At 45.8% G+C, this 17,881-nt stretch overlaps 1 protein-coding gene across 1 annotated transcript in view; it reads left to right on the top strand.

Moving 5' to 3' along the window:
* Positions 1-207: 207 nt before the first annotated feature.
* TRIM29 (tripartite motif containing 29) overlaps positions 208-17,881 on the top strand; it is a 22,347-nt gene continuing 4,673 nt past the window's right edge. Inside the window, exons 1-6 of the mRNA XM_010079764.1 lie at positions 208-1,065; positions 8,796-8,891; positions 10,126-10,359; positions 10,742-10,940; positions 13,762-13,845; positions 17,109-17,168. Of these exons, the coding sequence (XP_010078066.1) occupies positions 208-1,065; positions 8,796-8,891; positions 10,126-10,359; positions 10,742-10,940; positions 13,762-13,845; positions 17,109-17,168 (1,531 nt within the window). The remainder of the gene's footprint in view (positions 1,066-8,795; positions 8,892-10,125; positions 10,360-10,741; positions 10,941-13,761; positions 13,846-17,108; positions 17,169-17,881) is intronic.

The raw sequence follows: 17,881 nt of genomic DNA, 5'->3' as shown, positions 1-17,881 counted from the left end.
TCTCCCTGCCTCTACCTAGCATAATCCAGGCATTCTCCTCCTCCTTGCAGGAGCTCCAGGTGCGTCACTTGGGCAGAAACTTTCCTGCATTCCACCCTCATTCCTTGCTGAGACAACGACCGGCAGACGTACCCGCTTCGCAGAGGGGTGAGAGACAGGAACTAGAGGAAAGACTGAGCAGTGAAGCCAATTCGCCCTGTTTAGACGATGGAAACAGGGAGCGCAGCAAGGACAAACGGTACCACTGGGAAGCCAGAGGATGTGAAGAGTTCATCTGCCCCCAAAAAAGAAGACGAAGCAAAGAAGACCACAAACCCCAGCGGAGGTGAAAAGGAACCTATGAAGGGCACTGGCAGTGCTTCTCTGGAGACAGGGCAAATCAAGAGCTCTCTCTTCTCTGGAAGTGACTGGAAGAGGCCCATCATTCAGTTTGTGGAGTCGTCTGATGAGAAGAGATCAACCTACTTCAGCATGGATTCAGCAGATTCAAAGAAGATGCAATATGCCAGTGGACAGATAGGAGACATGAGGAGACCACCCCTCTCTTTTGCAGAGAAAGGCGATCTCAGGAAGTCCCTCTTCTCCTTGGATTCCAAAAAGAGCTTCCTGCCTAGTGAAGGGGAAGGGAGAAAGTCGTTGTTCTCTGGGGGGCAGATGGGGGACCTGAAGAAACCATCCCTCCCTCTGGTGGAGACAGGGGACCTGAGAAGATCCACCTTCAACAAACCTGACAGAGCAGCTGGGTCACGGCCCAGGGTGAAGCTCGAGGATGTTCTGTGCGATTCCTGCATCGATAACAAGCAAAAGGCAGTGAAATCCTGCTTGGTGTGCCAGGCTTCCTTCTGCGAGCTGCACCTCAAGCCCCACCTGGAGGGAGCAGCTTTCCGGGACCACCAGCTCCTGGACCCCATCAGGGACTTTGAAGCAAGAAAATGCCCTGTGCACGGGAAGACCATGGAGCTGTTCTGTCAGACCGACCAGATGTGCATCTGCTACCTGTGCATGTTCCAGGAGCACAAGAACCACAGCACAGTGACAGTGGAGATCGAGAAAGCAGGAAAAGAGGTAATGCTCTTTTTATTGCATGTTCTCATCAGTCTTTCCAGTAGACCTCAATATTACACCACAGTTTTTGCTCTCGAGCCTATAGTCTCTTCTAAAATCATGTCTGCAATGTAGTTTTGGGATGCAGGGGTGGTGGATGGGAAGCGTTTAGCGGAGAGCTGATATTGCCCAGGTTCTGCTGCAATGAGATTGTCACTCTCCTAACTGGCTGGTTACAGCAGCACAGCATGGGTGGTGCATAGCAGACTGGATTGGGGGAGGTGGACAATGTGGTTTCCACCCCTGGTTCCACCCCTGACTTTCAGCAGAAGCTGAATCAAAGGCCTGAATGCTAACTTTTCAAATAATTGTCTCAAGTTTTGACAGTGTTTGAGCAGTGTTACCTGAAGCCAGAAAGGTGGGGCATTGCTCAGGTTCAGGACCTCCAGAATACAGCTGGCTGTACCAGTGGCTGCTAGGTTACCACTGAAAATTGCCATCTCAGCTGCTTAGAGTGAGATTATGGTCTCTTGTTTTTCTTTTCTTTCCTGTTACAAATATAATAGTGTCAAGCCCCACCTATGGGAAGAGTCTTTTGAAGCTTAGATGAAGAAAAAATCCTGGTGCAAACACAAAACATTATAATTTCCCCTGAAGTGTTACTACAATAGGTTCAGAGGATGGACATCTAAGGAGATGAGGCTGGTATGCGAAACAGCACTCACTCTAATGAAAAGTCTTCCACCTTTGTTTGCTTAAAGTCTCATGCTGTTTACTTTCTGGGTGGATGTACGATTATTCCACTAACTCTGGTGAAGTCTCATGCTGTTTACTTTCTGGGTGGACGTACGATTATTCCACTAGCTCTAGTCAAGATCAGGGTCTCACCATGTTCGGTCCTCTACATCCCCATAGTAAGAGCATGTCCTGGCTGAGAGACCTTCTGATTTAAGCAGACTGGACAGGAGAAATTACAGAAAGGAGACCGATGAAACAGTAATGTCAAACAATTTACCCAGAATCACACAGACAGTCCATGTCAGACTAGACTGGACAGGAGAAATTACAGAAAGGAGATCAATGAAACAGTAATGTCAAACAGTTTACCTAGAATCACACAGGCAGTCCATGGTAGACTCAGATCTGCTAAATCCCAGTCTTAAGCACAGCCCAAGCCAGCGCTCTGATGTGGTGAACAGGCAAATACAAGTACCCGCTACTGGAAATTCTTGAGTTACCTTTAACTTGGAAGAAGAGTTTAATTCAATTCTTGAGTTACCTTTAACTTGGAAGAACAGTTTAAGGTGCTGGGAAGATTTATCTCATAAGGCTGAAAGAGGATCTTATCTAGAGCTGATTTCTGTCCTCCTGTGCAAATTTTTGGTCTTTTCTCACAATATCATCTCCAACTTGCTGAAACCAGACAAGGTTTCTCCCACGTCTCAAGAGTCTTTCCTAAAGAAATTGCCGCGGGGCTTGCTAGCCCTGCTGTTTGTTTCATAATTGCTTCTTCTTGTGTTTTTGATGTCAGCTCTGAACGTAGCATATGCCTAACTCTCAGAGAGCTGTGTCTAGTGTCTGCAAGGTCGTCCAACTCCTCTTAGCTGTCTCTACTGAAAAGCAGTTAACAGTTGCTCCCTGAGGAACCAAGGCTGTCCAGAGCCTTCTTCCCATGATTGGATGGATCTAGAACACCTTGCTTTTAAAGATGCAACCACAGCTGAGCAAAGAAGGCTTTACCTAAGATTTAAGTGATGTTTGATTCCTTTCTCAGAGTCTTTGTACCACTCATTAGCTCCATGCTTTAGTTCCTGTACTTCCTGTGCTGTTTCTGCTGCTGTTAAGCCTAAAGGATTTAGGGCTTTATCAACATGAATCATACACATGCGCAAGTTTCTCCTGACAACGAGTTTTGATCATGTTGTAACTTGAGTTAGTATTCACTCAGACAAAAACAATTAACAGGATAGCTGTTACTTACAAATGTTTATTCCCAGCCCTGATTTATTCACCATTGGTGGAGCCTTAACAAGAACCACAAAGAGGAATGAACATTTCCAAGTCCCTTGTGTGCACCACCTATTCTTTTCAAGTCTTGCAAATCAAGCAAGCTGGAATATGACCACAAATTGGAAGAGTAGCAAAGTGTGGCTGGTGCTGCTGGCCTTTGTAGGAAGAATAAGCAAAAAACCCACATCAGGTCAACCCCCTCCCTGCCGTGTTTTCACAGCTTGGCATACGAACGGCTCCAGGGCAGCTTTACTGCCTCCAGATTTGGTAACTATGCCACAGGACTGGTAACCAGAATACAGCTGTATCCAGACAGACCCTTTCACAGAGCGTTGGTTGTCAAGGAACAATTAGCTTATCTGCAAGGATTTCCTAGTCCCTGGCTGTACTCTGGAGAGCATTCCAGCAGAACTGGGAGAGGTTTTATGCTGTGATGCACTTAGGCTGCCAGTCTGGATGCTCAGAAATTTGGTGGCACAAAACTGTCACATAATAAGGCATAATATGCTTGTTTTGGGTACATCTGTTGTTTTCATAATGGAGAATTAATGCAGGTTACAGTCTCTTTGAAGAGTTTATCTTTGCTATAGGCCTGTTGGGAAGAAAGGTACTGTGCTTCAGTGTTGGGAAAGCAAGGAATAGCTTAAGATCCTTCTGTAGAATTAGGTAACTCTGTTTGCTCCACAATGCAGACAGAGACACTACAGCTTAAGAGAAAAAGAATGCAAACAAGCCAGTATTCAGGCACCTTACTGGTTAGAGTATTTAGGCAAGTAGTGGAAAGCCTAATATCTCTGTCTGCGAGACAGAGGGAGAACACAGCAGCATCTTCCACTTTTCAGGAGCCTGGGGTGAGATCACCCATCCCCCTTGTCCTGCTGTGCTGCTGAGCAGACAGGAGTGAAAGGCACAGGGGTTCAGACACTGAAGACAGGGATATTTTTTTCCTGAGTTTCCACCCAGTGGTATTTGCATATTTTACCCAGCAAACCTTTAATGCCTTCCCCAGATCCACTTTGCATTAGTTTGCTGCTACAGATTTTAAAGGAAGTATCACCCCCACCAGAATCAGTACAAGGAACAACCATGAAAAAGTCTGTGAGGCTGGGTAATAACCACACACAGCTGCAGTGAGACTTGTCAATAGCAGCTTGTACGCCCAACTAAAAGCCTCTGGCCAGCTTGATTATCAGCAGAAGTAGAGTCTCCCTTTCAGACAGCATCCCTCATTTTGAAAGGCTATCGTTCATTCAAAACCTGTTCTACAGGCTTGTTCTCAAAATGAGACAACTTCACGTATGCCTGGCAGTCACGGAGCTGTAAATAACCTGGTGTTACTATCCAGCGACAGCCTTAGTACTCAGCATGTCAGGTCAGCTCCAGTGAAAAGGACATGATTTTTTTTCTTTAATTCTTTACTTTTAAAGAAAAGTTCACATTGCCCAGCAGGTTTAAAGAGGCAGCAGAGAACTGCCGTGCAGAAATGGGATCTGGGTGTTCCTCATTTCAACAAAGTGACTTTGTAAAAGGGGAGACTTCACAAAGTCTGAACTAGGCTTTGAAGTCATCAGTCCACAGAGATGGATCCAGAGGGATTTCTATCTGAGCCCTCTCTGGATCGCTTTCACTGTCTGCATGGAGAGCAAACAGCGTGCCAGTAGAAGGATTTTTGGCTTTCCCCACTGATGCATGGTTAGGGCACAATGTGTCTGTGAGATCTTATCGACACTAGTTGTGGTTGCTCTGCAGACACAGCTTAAAATAGATGCTCTTTCCACAGAGATGGTGCAGTTACCTGCTGGACATTCTTCCTAGCTGGAAGGCTGGGGAAGTTGACCTGCTGCAAATTCTGATTTAGAGTAGGTTTGCCTGTTTGCCTGCATTCTGCATTAATGCCTCTATACAGGGAGGGCAGAACCTAGGGAAAACCCAGCAGTTTGCAGGTAAGGAATTATCTTCAAAGTGTGCAAAGCAGAAAGCTTTTTTTGGCCTCAGCTCCTGCAGTGACTAGTGGCATTTTTGCAGGATGCTGGCAGAGCCTCCAGAGATTGTAGCCCACTGACACCCACCTCTGTTTAACAAAACCTTAGACAGAAAAGTGTAATGGCAAAACCAGCAGAAATGATGTCTCGAACAATTTGCTGATTTCTCAGACATGTCATTTCCAATACAGGCCCTGTACTGGGACAACTAGTTTAAACACTTCTTCTCTAGCTTAATTATTGCATTTGGTTGTTGCTGTCAGGTAATTAGCATAGTTCTTCCAGGCTGGTGACACAGGGGTGTTCCCTGATTCAGGGACTGGGTTCCCAGAGCATTAAGACATGATGATGCTTGTATTGCTGCCTTGCAAAAATGAGTTGCGTGATGATGCAAGACTCATAATCTCGCATCTCTAGGTCCTTTACAGCACAAGGGCTGGGTTCAGTTGTGGATGTTTAGCTGTACACTCTGATCGTCCACTTGCGCCTCCTGACTGTCCTAATTAAGTTAAACTTTAAAAGGGGATCCTCTCTTGGCTCAAAGACTCAGTGCCAGCATTACTCTACTTGCTGTAGTCAAACCAAATGGTCTAAACCTGTATTTCCTAGATCTTCTTCACTGGTATTGTTGTTTCTGCACCGTAGGGACTCACCCACAATGGGAACTACTATATTATCTTTCAGTAAGACCTTCTGACTCCCAGGTCTCACCCAATGGATTTGTTCTGAGTGGTCCATCAGATAAGGGGATCAGGTTTTCCAGGATCAACAATCTCTGAGAAATACGAAGAAAGCTAGGAGAGAGGTTTCTTCATAGGGAATAAAGCTGAGAAGCTGAGTGTCCTTATTATCTGTAATAACCATACTGCAAATGTAACACAGGATATATGTGGAGAGCAAAAGCAGTCTTCCAGCCAGCCCCAGACCAAAGAGAGCCTTAAAACCATCATGAAATCACCTTTGCTAAACCCCTTAGGTTGTAGTCCATCTCCAGAGCAGTCCTACCAAATCTGCCTTCTTGTGCCCATGTCACCTGGGCATGGTCTCCCTGGACCTCTTTATAACATTTTTTCTATGGTATGACTAGTTTTAATGTTTGTACTATCACGCGATGGAACACCTCCCCTCACCTCCTGTGCCTTTGCTAGTGTCTGTACTCGTGTCTCCCTCTGCCCTCCGTATGGGCACTTTAACCCAAGCCGAACCTAGATGACTGCGGTATTTGCATTCCAGCTATTAGAACTATCTCTGTAATTTGCATTTACAAATCATAATTCTCATTCTAAATTGTAGTGTGGGTCTTCTCTTAAATAGTTGTTACATGCCATCCCAGAGGCACCCAAACTACCTTTCTGGGTGAAGGGCTATTATATTGCAACAAGCTGTTATGAGTTAGCTATCACTTTTGAGCAAGTAATAGTTTCCAAAATTCCTTTGTGACCCATCTTAATTAAAAAGTACGATAAATGTATAATATTAGTATCACGACCTTCCAGCCATCACCTGATTTTTTTTCCTGTTACCTTTCTTTTCAAACCCCTTTTGTGTTTGGGAGTGTCTGTGTGACTGTGAAAGGTCTGCCCCTCTCAGAAAAATCCATCCATTCCCTCTGTATGATTTTACTCTCATTCTTGTCATAAGAACATCCTGGTATTTAGGGATGTGGAAGGAAACAAGACCTCCCATTGCTCAGATGTGCTTTTTACTTTGCTAACAATTAATGCCATCTGGAGGTAGCTCTGTAGCTCAAGGAAGCAACTTGCATTATAGTGTAATTTTTCATGTTGGTTACTGCAGTGTGACGGATATCTGGATCTGAAATGCTTTTATCTCATTTCATTGCCCTGCTGTGCAAAGATGGTTGCACACCTTTGTGTCTTGATGCAGAGGACCTCTCATGGTGCACATGAGATTTGAAAAAAGCATGCATCCCTGCCTCATTCTCTTGATCAGTAGTAGAGCAAATTTTCTCATCTTGATACCCACGATGATCCTGTACCACAAAACCCTTCCATGTCTGCTCTGAACCCCTGGAGAATACGAGCTCATGACTACATTCAGCTGACTACTGAAGGTTTTCAGGGTGTACGGATAATATTTAGAGGGCCAGTGCTCTCCTAACTCTCAACAAACGAAAGACAATGTGAGGATGCAGCTCTTCTGGCACTGAGGCGCCTTTGAGTACATTTGACTTTTTTTGCTCTCCCTTTCTTCTATTTTCTAAGGCAATAAAACTATCAAATTGTTTTCCCTCTACAAATAGAGATTTTCTAAATTGGAACAGCTAGAATCAATGGCTCTCAGATGGACCTGTGCTTGATTCAGGCTCAAAAGGATGTTCAGACACTATGGTGACTGGCACCAAGACAAGAGCCCTGATGGGCTGATTCCCTTGGTCTGAGCTGGTTGATAGTTTATTGCCTGCTCTTCACGATGTGATCCTATTTTCTACTCCTTGAACAGAGAATTGAAAACTTTTAAACTCCCACCCTGAGGGCAAGTATGATCAAAAGAGAAGACCCAGGTTTTCACGTATTATGTTCTTGGACAAGTGGCAAAGCAGTGGGAACTACACCTTGGGTTTTAACAGCAGGAGCTCTCGCTGTGTTAGTTGCTGTAGGAGTGGATTTAACCATCCCTCATCTCCCCTGCCTCTAACTGTAACTAAAAGTAAGTGCTTTTGGGTAATACAACCATTTGCCAAAGGATTCTGCATGAATAGCGGATTTTCAGAACTTTTCTAATGCCACATAGCTCAGTTGCAGAATACAGATAATTTCTGCCAACTGTGTAGTTCCTAAACAGCTCTGAGGGGAAGCGTCCCCCAGCCAGATTGCCCGTAGTTATAGTTGTGTTGTGACTAACCTGTACACACATGGAACGCAGAGATCTTGAAATGCGTAAACAAAGGCTTTGTCATGATCTGTTGGGCAGGAACGTGGTGAATATGAACGACCGAGGGAGGGGTTGCCCAGAGTTAACGGCGCAAGGCATTACTAAGCAGCCAGGTCCTGGTCTGATCCAGAGACACGGTGTGCACACCGACCGGCGTGTTACACCAGCGCACAGCTGCCCGGCCCTCCACAGGCTCCAGTTCTATGAACGGCCTTACATGCAATTGTCTGGTCTGAGCTTCTCTGGGAAGCCAGTGCAAAACGAAATGCAAATGAACCCCAGTGAAGTTGCTGATCTAAGCCAAGCATGGTTGACTACACCTCCTCCCTCCTTCTCTTGTGTTTTTTATTTTTTCCAAGCATTCCCCAGCTTCATCATAACATGAAAGCTCTCAATTCAGAGCAAATTAATCCACAATCCTGTCTAAACAGAATTCCTGCCGGCGGCATTGTCCTCCTGTTGCAACACTCGTCAAACGTCATTCCATAATTACATGAAAACTGTTCTTGCTGCAGAGGCACACCCTGGGATGGGCCCTTCACTGCATACACAGCTGAATTTTGAAACAGGGCTCTTCCCCCTCCAGCTAGTGACTCTAATGTGATTAAAAGCGGCACCATGACAGTAGCCCAGTTGGTGGGTGCTTCTGCCGCTGTCTTTGCTGAGGAAGCTGAATCTCTTGACCCAGCCAGTAGCTCTGGGATCTTGTTCAGTGCCGGCACATGATCTCCATTTCAAGGAGCGCCAGGAACCTGGACCTCCCAGATATTATTGTTCAGGGCCAAGTGCATCAGTGGAAGCACAGCGCCTCTTTGAAGTAGGCCACCCTCAGCCCCAGCTCATGAGACTCCCCTCTTCCCACAGGCTGAGCTTTCACTGCAGAAGGAGCAGCTGCAGCTGAAGATCATTGAGGTAGAAGATGAAATGGACAAGTGGCAGAAGGAGAGGGACCGTATCAAGGTGTGTATGGGGCATTCGCTTAAGTTCACTTCCCGGTTTCTCCTGTACTTGTCATTTTCTTTTCCATTCTCTCACATCCCTCTCTCCCTTTCCTCAAGTCCTCTGACATATCCAGCTCTTACTCACTCCATCCTTCACCCAGTCTATCTCATGACTCTCCAAAACTCACTCGTGCCAAATCTTGGAAACAACAACTCCTACTGAAGACATCTTGCAACATACCCTGCAGGAGATCAAGAAGCAGCAGCGCTGCCTTGTTACAAAATGATCCAAGGCACCTCCCTGCTTTGGGTCCCTTAAACTGCTTCAATCACTAGTAGCCATCTGATTCAGAAACAAAGGTGCGCTGCTTTGTTCCTGCTAGGCTACACACAAAAATAAACTCCAGAAAGGCTCTCAATTGCCCAGAGATAAGGCAACAGGAAAAGATGCAGTTACACCAACAAACATCTGGTTTACGGTGGAACAGCTTATTTACATACTGATACAGGGCTCCTTTACAATTCTCTCACCATGCTAAGGATTAGAATATAGTAATGGCGTTATTTTTTTAAATTTATATCCTAACTGAATAGAGCAGTGAAAACACTATTTGGAGACACCCCAGAAAATTTGCATAATATTAACAGGCAAAGCCATTCTTGTCCCTTTTATGTGGTAGACACACATTGGCTTGCCAGTTCTCCTTTTCATCTGCTTTATTATTATTATTATTACTGTTATTACTATTATTACTGGAAATCTGACCTAGAAATTTTACCTCTGAATATAGTTACATCCACAGTCCTCCTGAGGAATATTTCAGAGGGACCTAGAGATCAGGTTTGTAAGAAGTGTTTCAGCACCTTTCATCCTTTGACATGACGAGAATTTGATCCTCAAATTCTCAATGAGCCAGAACCATGATTCACAAGTGTTTTTAAATATCACCTAAGAGTGCAGTTCATGAATTGAAATAAAAGATATACTCTTATAATCAGGAAGACAGCAGACCATGTAGATTACTTACAAACACACAATTATTGCAAGAACAAGTACTACTTCTCTTGGCACAATTTTTCTGCTGCTAAGACTTATGTAGCTAGTCTCCATAGCCACAGTCTAAAAGCTGAGAATGCTTGGACATATCCCCCTCTCTATCCCTCTATTAGCAAGTGACTCCCTGAGAAGTTTAATATTTTATTTCTCCTGAGTCTTTCCTGCTGCCTCCTCCCTTTCCCCCTTCCCTCTGCAGAACTACACCACCAATGAGAAAGCCACAGTGGACCAGCATTTCAAAGAGCTGATCCGCGACCTGGAGAGGCAGAGGGATGAAGTGAAGGCTGCCCTGGACCAGAGGGAAAAGATTGCATCAGAGAATGTGAAAGAAATTGTGGATGAGCTGGAAGAGAGGGCAAAGCTGCTGCGTGAGGACAAAGAGAACAGGGAGCAGATCCATCAGATCAGTGACTCCGTGCTCTTCCTGCAGGTAACAGAGATCTCATTTTCCTTTCCTTTTTTTTCTGTCAGAACAGGATTTGTCCCAAAAACAAATCCCAAGTTGGAGTAAGATGCGTTAATTTTCTCCAGGTCAATGCACATTTATGGCAGGAACCGATCCTGAGATTTGAAGCTGTCTCTGCTCTGGCAGATGAAGAATTCACTTAGGCATGCCAACACCTTTTTTTTTTTTTTTTTTTGGTAGGTGGCTACAGTTCACAGGCAGAACGTTTGTCTGACCCTTCCATCTTCACTGTTCTCCTTTGCACTACATACTATTTGGAGCCTAAATTAGCCAGTTCCCTAGGATCTAGCCTCTAGCCTCTGTCTCTTATGTTCCTCAGTAACCTCTCCTCCCTTATTTTTGGCAGGAGTTTGGGGCTTTGATGCGGAATTACGTACCCCCTCCATCTCTCCCAACATACAGTGTGCTGCTTGAAGGGGAGAGCATGAGCCCATCTATGGGACTCCTCAGAGACGACCTCCTAAACGTCTGCATGAGGCACGTGGAGAAGATCTGCAAGGCAGACCTTGGCCGCAACTTCATAGAGAGGAACCACATAGAGAATGGTAGAGTATCTGAGACCTGCCCCGTCCCTCCCTCCCCGGGCAAAGCCTAGCTCAGAGTCAGAGGAGATGAAGTGTGAGGAGTGAGCTCTCACAGAGGAGAAAGTAAGCAAGGACCTAGGGAAAGTGGGAGGAACACTACCTGTAGCTGGAATTCATTCTGGAATATCAGAGCTAACCTACCACACCTACGTGGGGATGGAGCCAGTGGAACTGACAGGGATTTAAAGTCTCTTGTGTGTAGGGGACCCAAGGGTCTAAACTAGGCTTGCTTCCCTAAGTGCTTCTGTGTTTAATTGGTTCAGCCACGTCCTATGTGGGACTTCAGAGCAACGTTTCTCTTAGGGGTTGCAAATGGTGGCCCTTCCCACCTACAAAAGGCCATTAGGGCCACTCTGCCTCATGCCAGGCTCCAGCAAGCCTCTGCAAGCTTAGCACGACAATTTCTACGTGGAAGACTGCACGGATACACTATGGCAACTCAGTGGCTCACTAGGTAAATGGAGAAGGCAGTGGCAGAAATGTGAATGTAGCCACCCCAGTATGGCGATTTTGAAATCGTGTCGTTAGCCTATGTGTACAGGTCAGTTAGCACGTTTGCTGGGCTGGTATGACATACTGTTTTACAACAGCCCCTTTCAGCCACTGCTTGCCTGGCTGGAACATGAAATCCCTGCAAGCACTTGTCACTGAACATCTAATAACAGATTTTTTCCAACTAAAAAGGACTCCGTTTTGGTGTTCAGGTTAAGCTATGACTTGAATTGGCATAACTCCCTCTGATCATACTTCTCTGTGTGTTCCACTAGGGAGGGCTTTGTTTCCTGCCTGCCCTGAGCCAGGCTGTTCAAGGTACACGCAGTGCCAAAGGGTCCCCACTCTTCAGGGATGTTTAAGGATGGTTGATCTTTCTTATGTGAAGAGAGAGGTCATAGCCAATACCACAGCACTCCAAGGACTTGTTTTGCATCAAGCTCACGCATAAGTTTAGGAAGACAGGGCACTAGAATGGGACTCCACAACCGCAGTTCACTTCCCAGCTCTGCCACAAACAGCCTCTGTAACCTTGGGCAAGTTACTTAATCCAATGAAATGACCTCTTGCACTAAGGGTAATAGGGATTGGAATTAATCGTTATCTCACCAGGCTGCTATAAGGATATAATCTGTTAATAATTGTGGAACCCCAGATACCAGAGCAATAAAGGTCAAGAAGCTGGATAGGTAATGTGAGGATAAATTGCACCCTGCTGTCCAGGAGGATGTGTGTCTTGAAAAGATGGAGGAATCATCTCATACACAAGCAGCTGAGGAACTCTGCTGCAGATCTGCAAGATCACTGTTATTTCATTCAAATTCACAGTACTCACTAGACACTCCTTCCATATTAATACACCACCTTTTTTCCTGGGCAACAGCCATGCAAATCACTTCAACTTCCTTCCAGAAAAGACAGATCCACATTGCAAGATGATATGATCAAGGAGGAGGAGAAAAAACAGCCAAAAAAACCCCCCTGCACCCCAAAATGAAAAACCCAGACAAAAAAGCAGCCCATTGGAAAGATGCATAGAGATCAGAACAACATGGAATCGGTTATTGGTCAACACACTAATGTTTTTCAGCACCTGGGTTTTGTGAATCAGCCTGTTATTCACAATCTCAAGCAATAAGAATGAAGGTGACATGGGACCAGAGTACATTTAGATCTGTAATGAGAATCAAGTGACAGCCTGCTGCCTTCCTACATTATGGAGAGAAAGAGTAAGTCCCTGGCCTCAAGGAGCACACACCGTAAACAGTTCATTAATGTTTGTCTAGAACCTTCCCTCTGCTGAGCTGTTTTTTGCCAGACCTGAAGCAAATACATTTTACTTGGCCATTTGTACAACCCAACAAGAACATGTCCATGTTCAGTTCTAGCAGCTCTGGATAAAGAATGACTACTTCTTGATCACTTGTAATTAGGGCCCCCTCCATGTAACTGATGGCAGAAGTCCTCAGTGGTACTTGAAATCCATGGGATTCAAGAGCCAAAACATTTCTGAGCAGGGCAACAATTAAATATTGCCAGAAACCTGGGCACTTTGAGAAACTTTACTGGGGATTTAATGGACACAGCTTGGAGTCTGCTTAATGAGAAGAACAGTGGTATTCACTCAGTTGGGAAATGTTATTTAAGGTGCGTCTCAGAAACTTCAGAGCTCTCCGTTTTTCAAACCGCAGTTACACTTGAAAGAGGACAGCACTCTGCATCTAGTGACTGCAAGGAAATAACTCCACAATTACTTAATGGATTTAATTAACTCAGACTCCCCCTGAGTCATTGCAACAAATTCATTTGCAACCGGCTTGATCTTCTAGTGTAAAAAAACTTCCCAGGAAGAAATATTATATTAATGGAACGAAACCTGCTTAATAGCAGACTCCAAAGGGAATCCACTTTCCTTTAGTTGTCATAACAGGTACCTGCTTAGTAGCGTGGCAAGGAGGCAAATAATCAGAGAGCATCCAGGGAGTTTAAATAACACAGAAATAAATTGGAGAAATAACATAAAAGTTTGTTCAGTGACTTAAGAATCAAAGAATGGAACAATTTAAACATGGGAACCAAATTTACCCCCCTGCAGAGAACAGTAGGTTTATATAACACTTGAGACCTTAAAGTATTTTTATGAGCAACTGTACTGACAGAGCATCAGAACTGTCTCTCCTGCAGCACTTAGGGAAACAATTCCAGTCTGCTTTCCCCTTCCCCCTCCTCCCATCCATCTCAAGGCCACTAAACCGCCTCCTCCAGCTCATGCACTGCTCTGCTCCTCCAGGTGACCACCGCTACATGATGAACAACTATGAGTGGAACCAGCCTGACAACTTGAAGAGATTTTCCATGTTCTTGTCTCCCAAAGGTACGGCACCCTAATGGTGGTCGGGTTTCCTCCAAACACAGCATAGGAAAGGAACTTCATTAACGATTTGTACACAAATTTGCATTCCCTCCTATTTCCTGCTGTCCCCTGGACAAGATCAGTCCCTCTGTGTTTGTTTATGCCAGGTCTTCTCTCCAGCCTACAGAGCTTTGGGAAGTTTTTTGCCTTTTCATCTCAAACAAAGCAGCAAAGGTTCTCAACTGCATGGAAGAGAGCTGGAACGACTGAACTCTTTCAAGAGTGTAGTTGGTGAATTTAGGGGAGTTTTAACGTGTTACCAGGTTGAAGTAAGTGCTGTTCTCCACCAGAAGCTTACCCCACTGCGCTATCAAGTGTGAAAGCTACACTAAGCTTGCTTGACATCAGGAATTTTCTTTCACCAGAAAACATACTTCTTCCCTACAGGGAAAGGATAGAAAAATTGAGGAATGTGTCCTAAAAAAGCAGGAGTCTGGGGCTCTTTCCTGAGCTCTGACACAGGATGAGTTTTTGGAGTGAATGACTGCTTTCAACACATTCAGTTGTAACATGGCAGTTGTCTATTTCTAAACAGTGTCAGGACCTCCAGAATGAGCAGCAGAGAGTGCTAAAAGCCTAGGCAAAGCAATGCCTGCAGAAACAACAGAACAGAAAGGGTAGCACAAAATAAGTAACCAAATTTCCTCTGGTCCCTAGAGAGCAAGGCCCTGCCTGGATTTGCCAGGTGTTCCCAGCTGCTGTTCTGCAAAGCCAGATGGCAAGCAGGGCAAAGGGATGTGCCAGCAATTAGCAGTGGCACTCCCTTGAAGGCATATTTGAAGTGCCATGTTGCCTGCTCTGTCCTTAGGGTTTCCTGGGGATAACCCGGATCGCAACACTGAGCCCTTTGTCTGGAATTACACTTTGCCCTTCTCTGCTGTTACCAGCCCACGCCTGGCAGCTCCCTGGCAGCCCTGCCTGGCGCCATGGGGCTGAGGATGCCCTTCCGAGCAGAGGCAACATTCCCAGTTCAGCATCTGCAAGCCTTTAGCAGGACTGCCCCCCCCAAGTTACGGGGCAGCTTCTTCATCAGAGGGGCATTTTGCCAGTGGTGGGTTGGTTTTGCATGGGGCCTGGCTCCAAAGCCTGCCTGGATGGTTATAGCTGCTGTTCTGCCCCAGCTGCTTCAGGGCTTTACGGGCACTGTGCTGTCAGGGAAACACACGTTCTGCTAACGGAGCTGCCAATGCTGGGGAGAGACCAGTCTCAGCACTGCATCCAAAACTGTTTTGAACCTTAAGGGATGGGAGGAAGGTAGTTCTAAAATTGCATGGGTTGAGCCCATCTCCACCTGAAATGTGTCTGGGACAGGGCTGAAACATGACATGGCAAAAGGAAGGGAAAAGCTATTTGTGGCAGTGCCATAGCATGGCATAGCCTGGCCGCTCACTGCTCAGGACTGTAGCGCCTCGATTTCTCTCTGCTCCTCTCTGCAAGATCAGCTACTGAGACCTGGGACTGGGGGCTTGCTGGCTCCCAGGTGGGATCCAGCATCCCTGAAGGATGTACGAAGAGACAGGAGGGATCAACAGAGACACCTAGATACAGGGTTTCTTACTTGCTGGATGCAGTCAGCTACAGAGTAGTGGGAGGCTTGTACAGTGGTTTGCAGCTCAGTGGCCCACTGCTTCGTGCAATGAACTTCTGAATATACAAATACTGGGGGAACGTTTGTTCCACCTGCACACCTACATTTTCCAGAGAGGACAACCATGTTGCCTTCCAAAGCTACTCATTCTGTATTTTCTACCAAACAAAGTTACTTTGTGCAAAAAAACTAAGAACATGATTTCACACACAGTCTCTGCTAAAACAGGGATGGAGCAGCGCTGGATTCTCCACCAGGGCGAGGGCTCAAGTATGATCTCTTGTGGGAACATTTTGACAGAAAGGAGCCAGCTGCTGAAACCCCACTGATGGGGACTTTGGGAACAGAATGCATCAGGCAAAACAAGAGACCTGACCCACTTAGCTTGCATGCTGCAAAGCAAAGGATTATCCAATGAATAATGTAATATACCCATAATCATTTAACTCTCTAGAGCTTTCTATGTTCTATCAATGTGTCATGTAGAAGTCCGGCACTGCCTCCAATTGCATCTTTTCTAAGGAATTCCATAAAACAGGAGAAAAAAAAAAAAAAAGAGGACCACCCTTTGCATTCCATAATATGCACAGAATCCTTGAATATCTCGTGATAGCTTTGTAACACACCCTTTTTCTCGCTAGGTTGGATCACTGCAAATTCTCCCTCAGGCCACAGTGGCAAGTCTGTTTGCTGCATTGAGGAATGCTGCCCCAATTAGTGCAGAGCACTGCTTCAGAGGCCCAGACTGAGAAACTGCTTGGATTCAAGCTGAACCTATAGGTTTTTAAGCCCTGCTTAAATTCAAGGAGCCTTCTAATGCTCTTGTCATTAAAGACAGTATCACAGATCATCTGCCTGCAGGGATGACATAACGAGGCAGAGGGGAGACATTAAAGGCTTCAAATGCTGCCTGAAAGATAGAGGAACAGTCTGTTCAACTGCTCGACACTCCTGTCTTCTTCCACTGAGCTTTCTCCTCCTGATGTTGCCAACAGTTTGGCCAAAGCCAGGAGGAGGTTGGAAAGATCATCTTGTGCCTTTGGAAGTCTTTGAATGTAGAGTAGAAGGGACTCGGACACACAGAGAGGGAACTGCTTAAATAGAAAAGCTGTCCACGGGATGGCAGCATAACAGCTCAAAGTTTTCATCGGTTTCGCTCTTCTGGGAGACCAGTGTCTCACAAAAGGGGTACAACAGCACTAGGCTGCAGCGTCACAGCGTGATGTCCTAGTGAAACCCTGGAGCACATGCCTGTCACGGGGGCTGAGACACTGTGTGCTTGAGCAAGAAATGTTCCTCTGCTTGTGTCTCTTGAGCTCTAAATCCAAGTCTCTGCCTGCAGGTCTCTTTGCAGAAGTCATATGTTGAGTAGAGAAACCTGAGCTGGCAATTTAATGCAGCTAAAGACAGCTCTGCGGCAGTGAGAGAGCTTTGTTCTCTAAATGAGAAGCCTATTCACCATTCCCTAGAACCCGGAGAAAAAACATCAGGCTTTCCTCTACTCCCTGGACCCAGATTTCTGGTTTGGGGCTGCTTCCAAATTGGTGGGGACTGTTTCATAGAGCAATGCCAGGCACAGGCCTTTGAGCCAGCTCATCAGGAGCCAACTGCTGAACTGGATGCTCTTGTTTTACAGCCAGTTTCAACCCACGATCATGGGAATTTTCCTCCTTCCAAGCGACTGAGGAAACACTTGGTACGGGTAATTCCGACTTCACTTTGAAAGGATCTAACCCCCCGTGCCACAGCTTTCTAGCTGGCTAACCAACCTCTTCTGCTTCCCCCTCAGCTGTCCTGTCACCTGTCAATCACTGTCTCACAGACCCATCTCTTAGCTGGGTTATCAGCACTGTCTGTATACACCCAAACCCAGGGTCTCTCTGCTCTAGATGCTATGTATATAGGAGGGAAAGGCATCCCTGGTCATCATTGCCCAGACAATGAGAGAAGAAGATGGAAAACATTTGTTTGGTGCCAATTTGTAAAGATCTTGAAATACCTAACTAACTGCAATCAACACCGTGCCAACATCATCCATGGCAATCTGTGGAGGTTGGGGCAGAACCAGGAGCAGACTCCAAATACCCTCAGCCAGTCTCAGAAGCACAAGGCTGCTCTTCTCCACTGCACAGACACCTTTTACTTAGCTCATAAGTTCTCAAAGACAGTGCCTGCCCACTGTCTGTACAGCATCCAGCACAATGGGGAGGGGGTGCTTTGAGCTCACCTATTGAGAACCAACAGCAGCAAGTCATGCCTTTTCTTCCCAGATCCCCTTCCCTTTTCTCACCTTTACTTTCTTACTTTGCTTCATTCGTGCTCAGAGGGTCCTGCCTTTCCTTTCATTCAGAGGCAGCCTACAAGCACCCACGGCCACTCTACCTGGGGGAGCTCTCGTGACTCACAGCC

The sequence above is a fragment of the Pterocles gutturalis genome, unplaced genomic scaffold (assembly GCF_000699245.1).
Source record: "Pterocles gutturalis isolate BGI_N339 unplaced genomic scaffold, ASM69924v1 scaffold22949, whole genome shotgun sequence".
Lineage (NCBI taxonomy): Eukaryota > Metazoa > Chordata > Aves > Pterocliformes > Pteroclidae > Pterocles > Pterocles gutturalis.
Note: the sequence above shows the minus strand (reverse complement) of the source record. Positions and strands in the feature narration are given on the sequence as shown.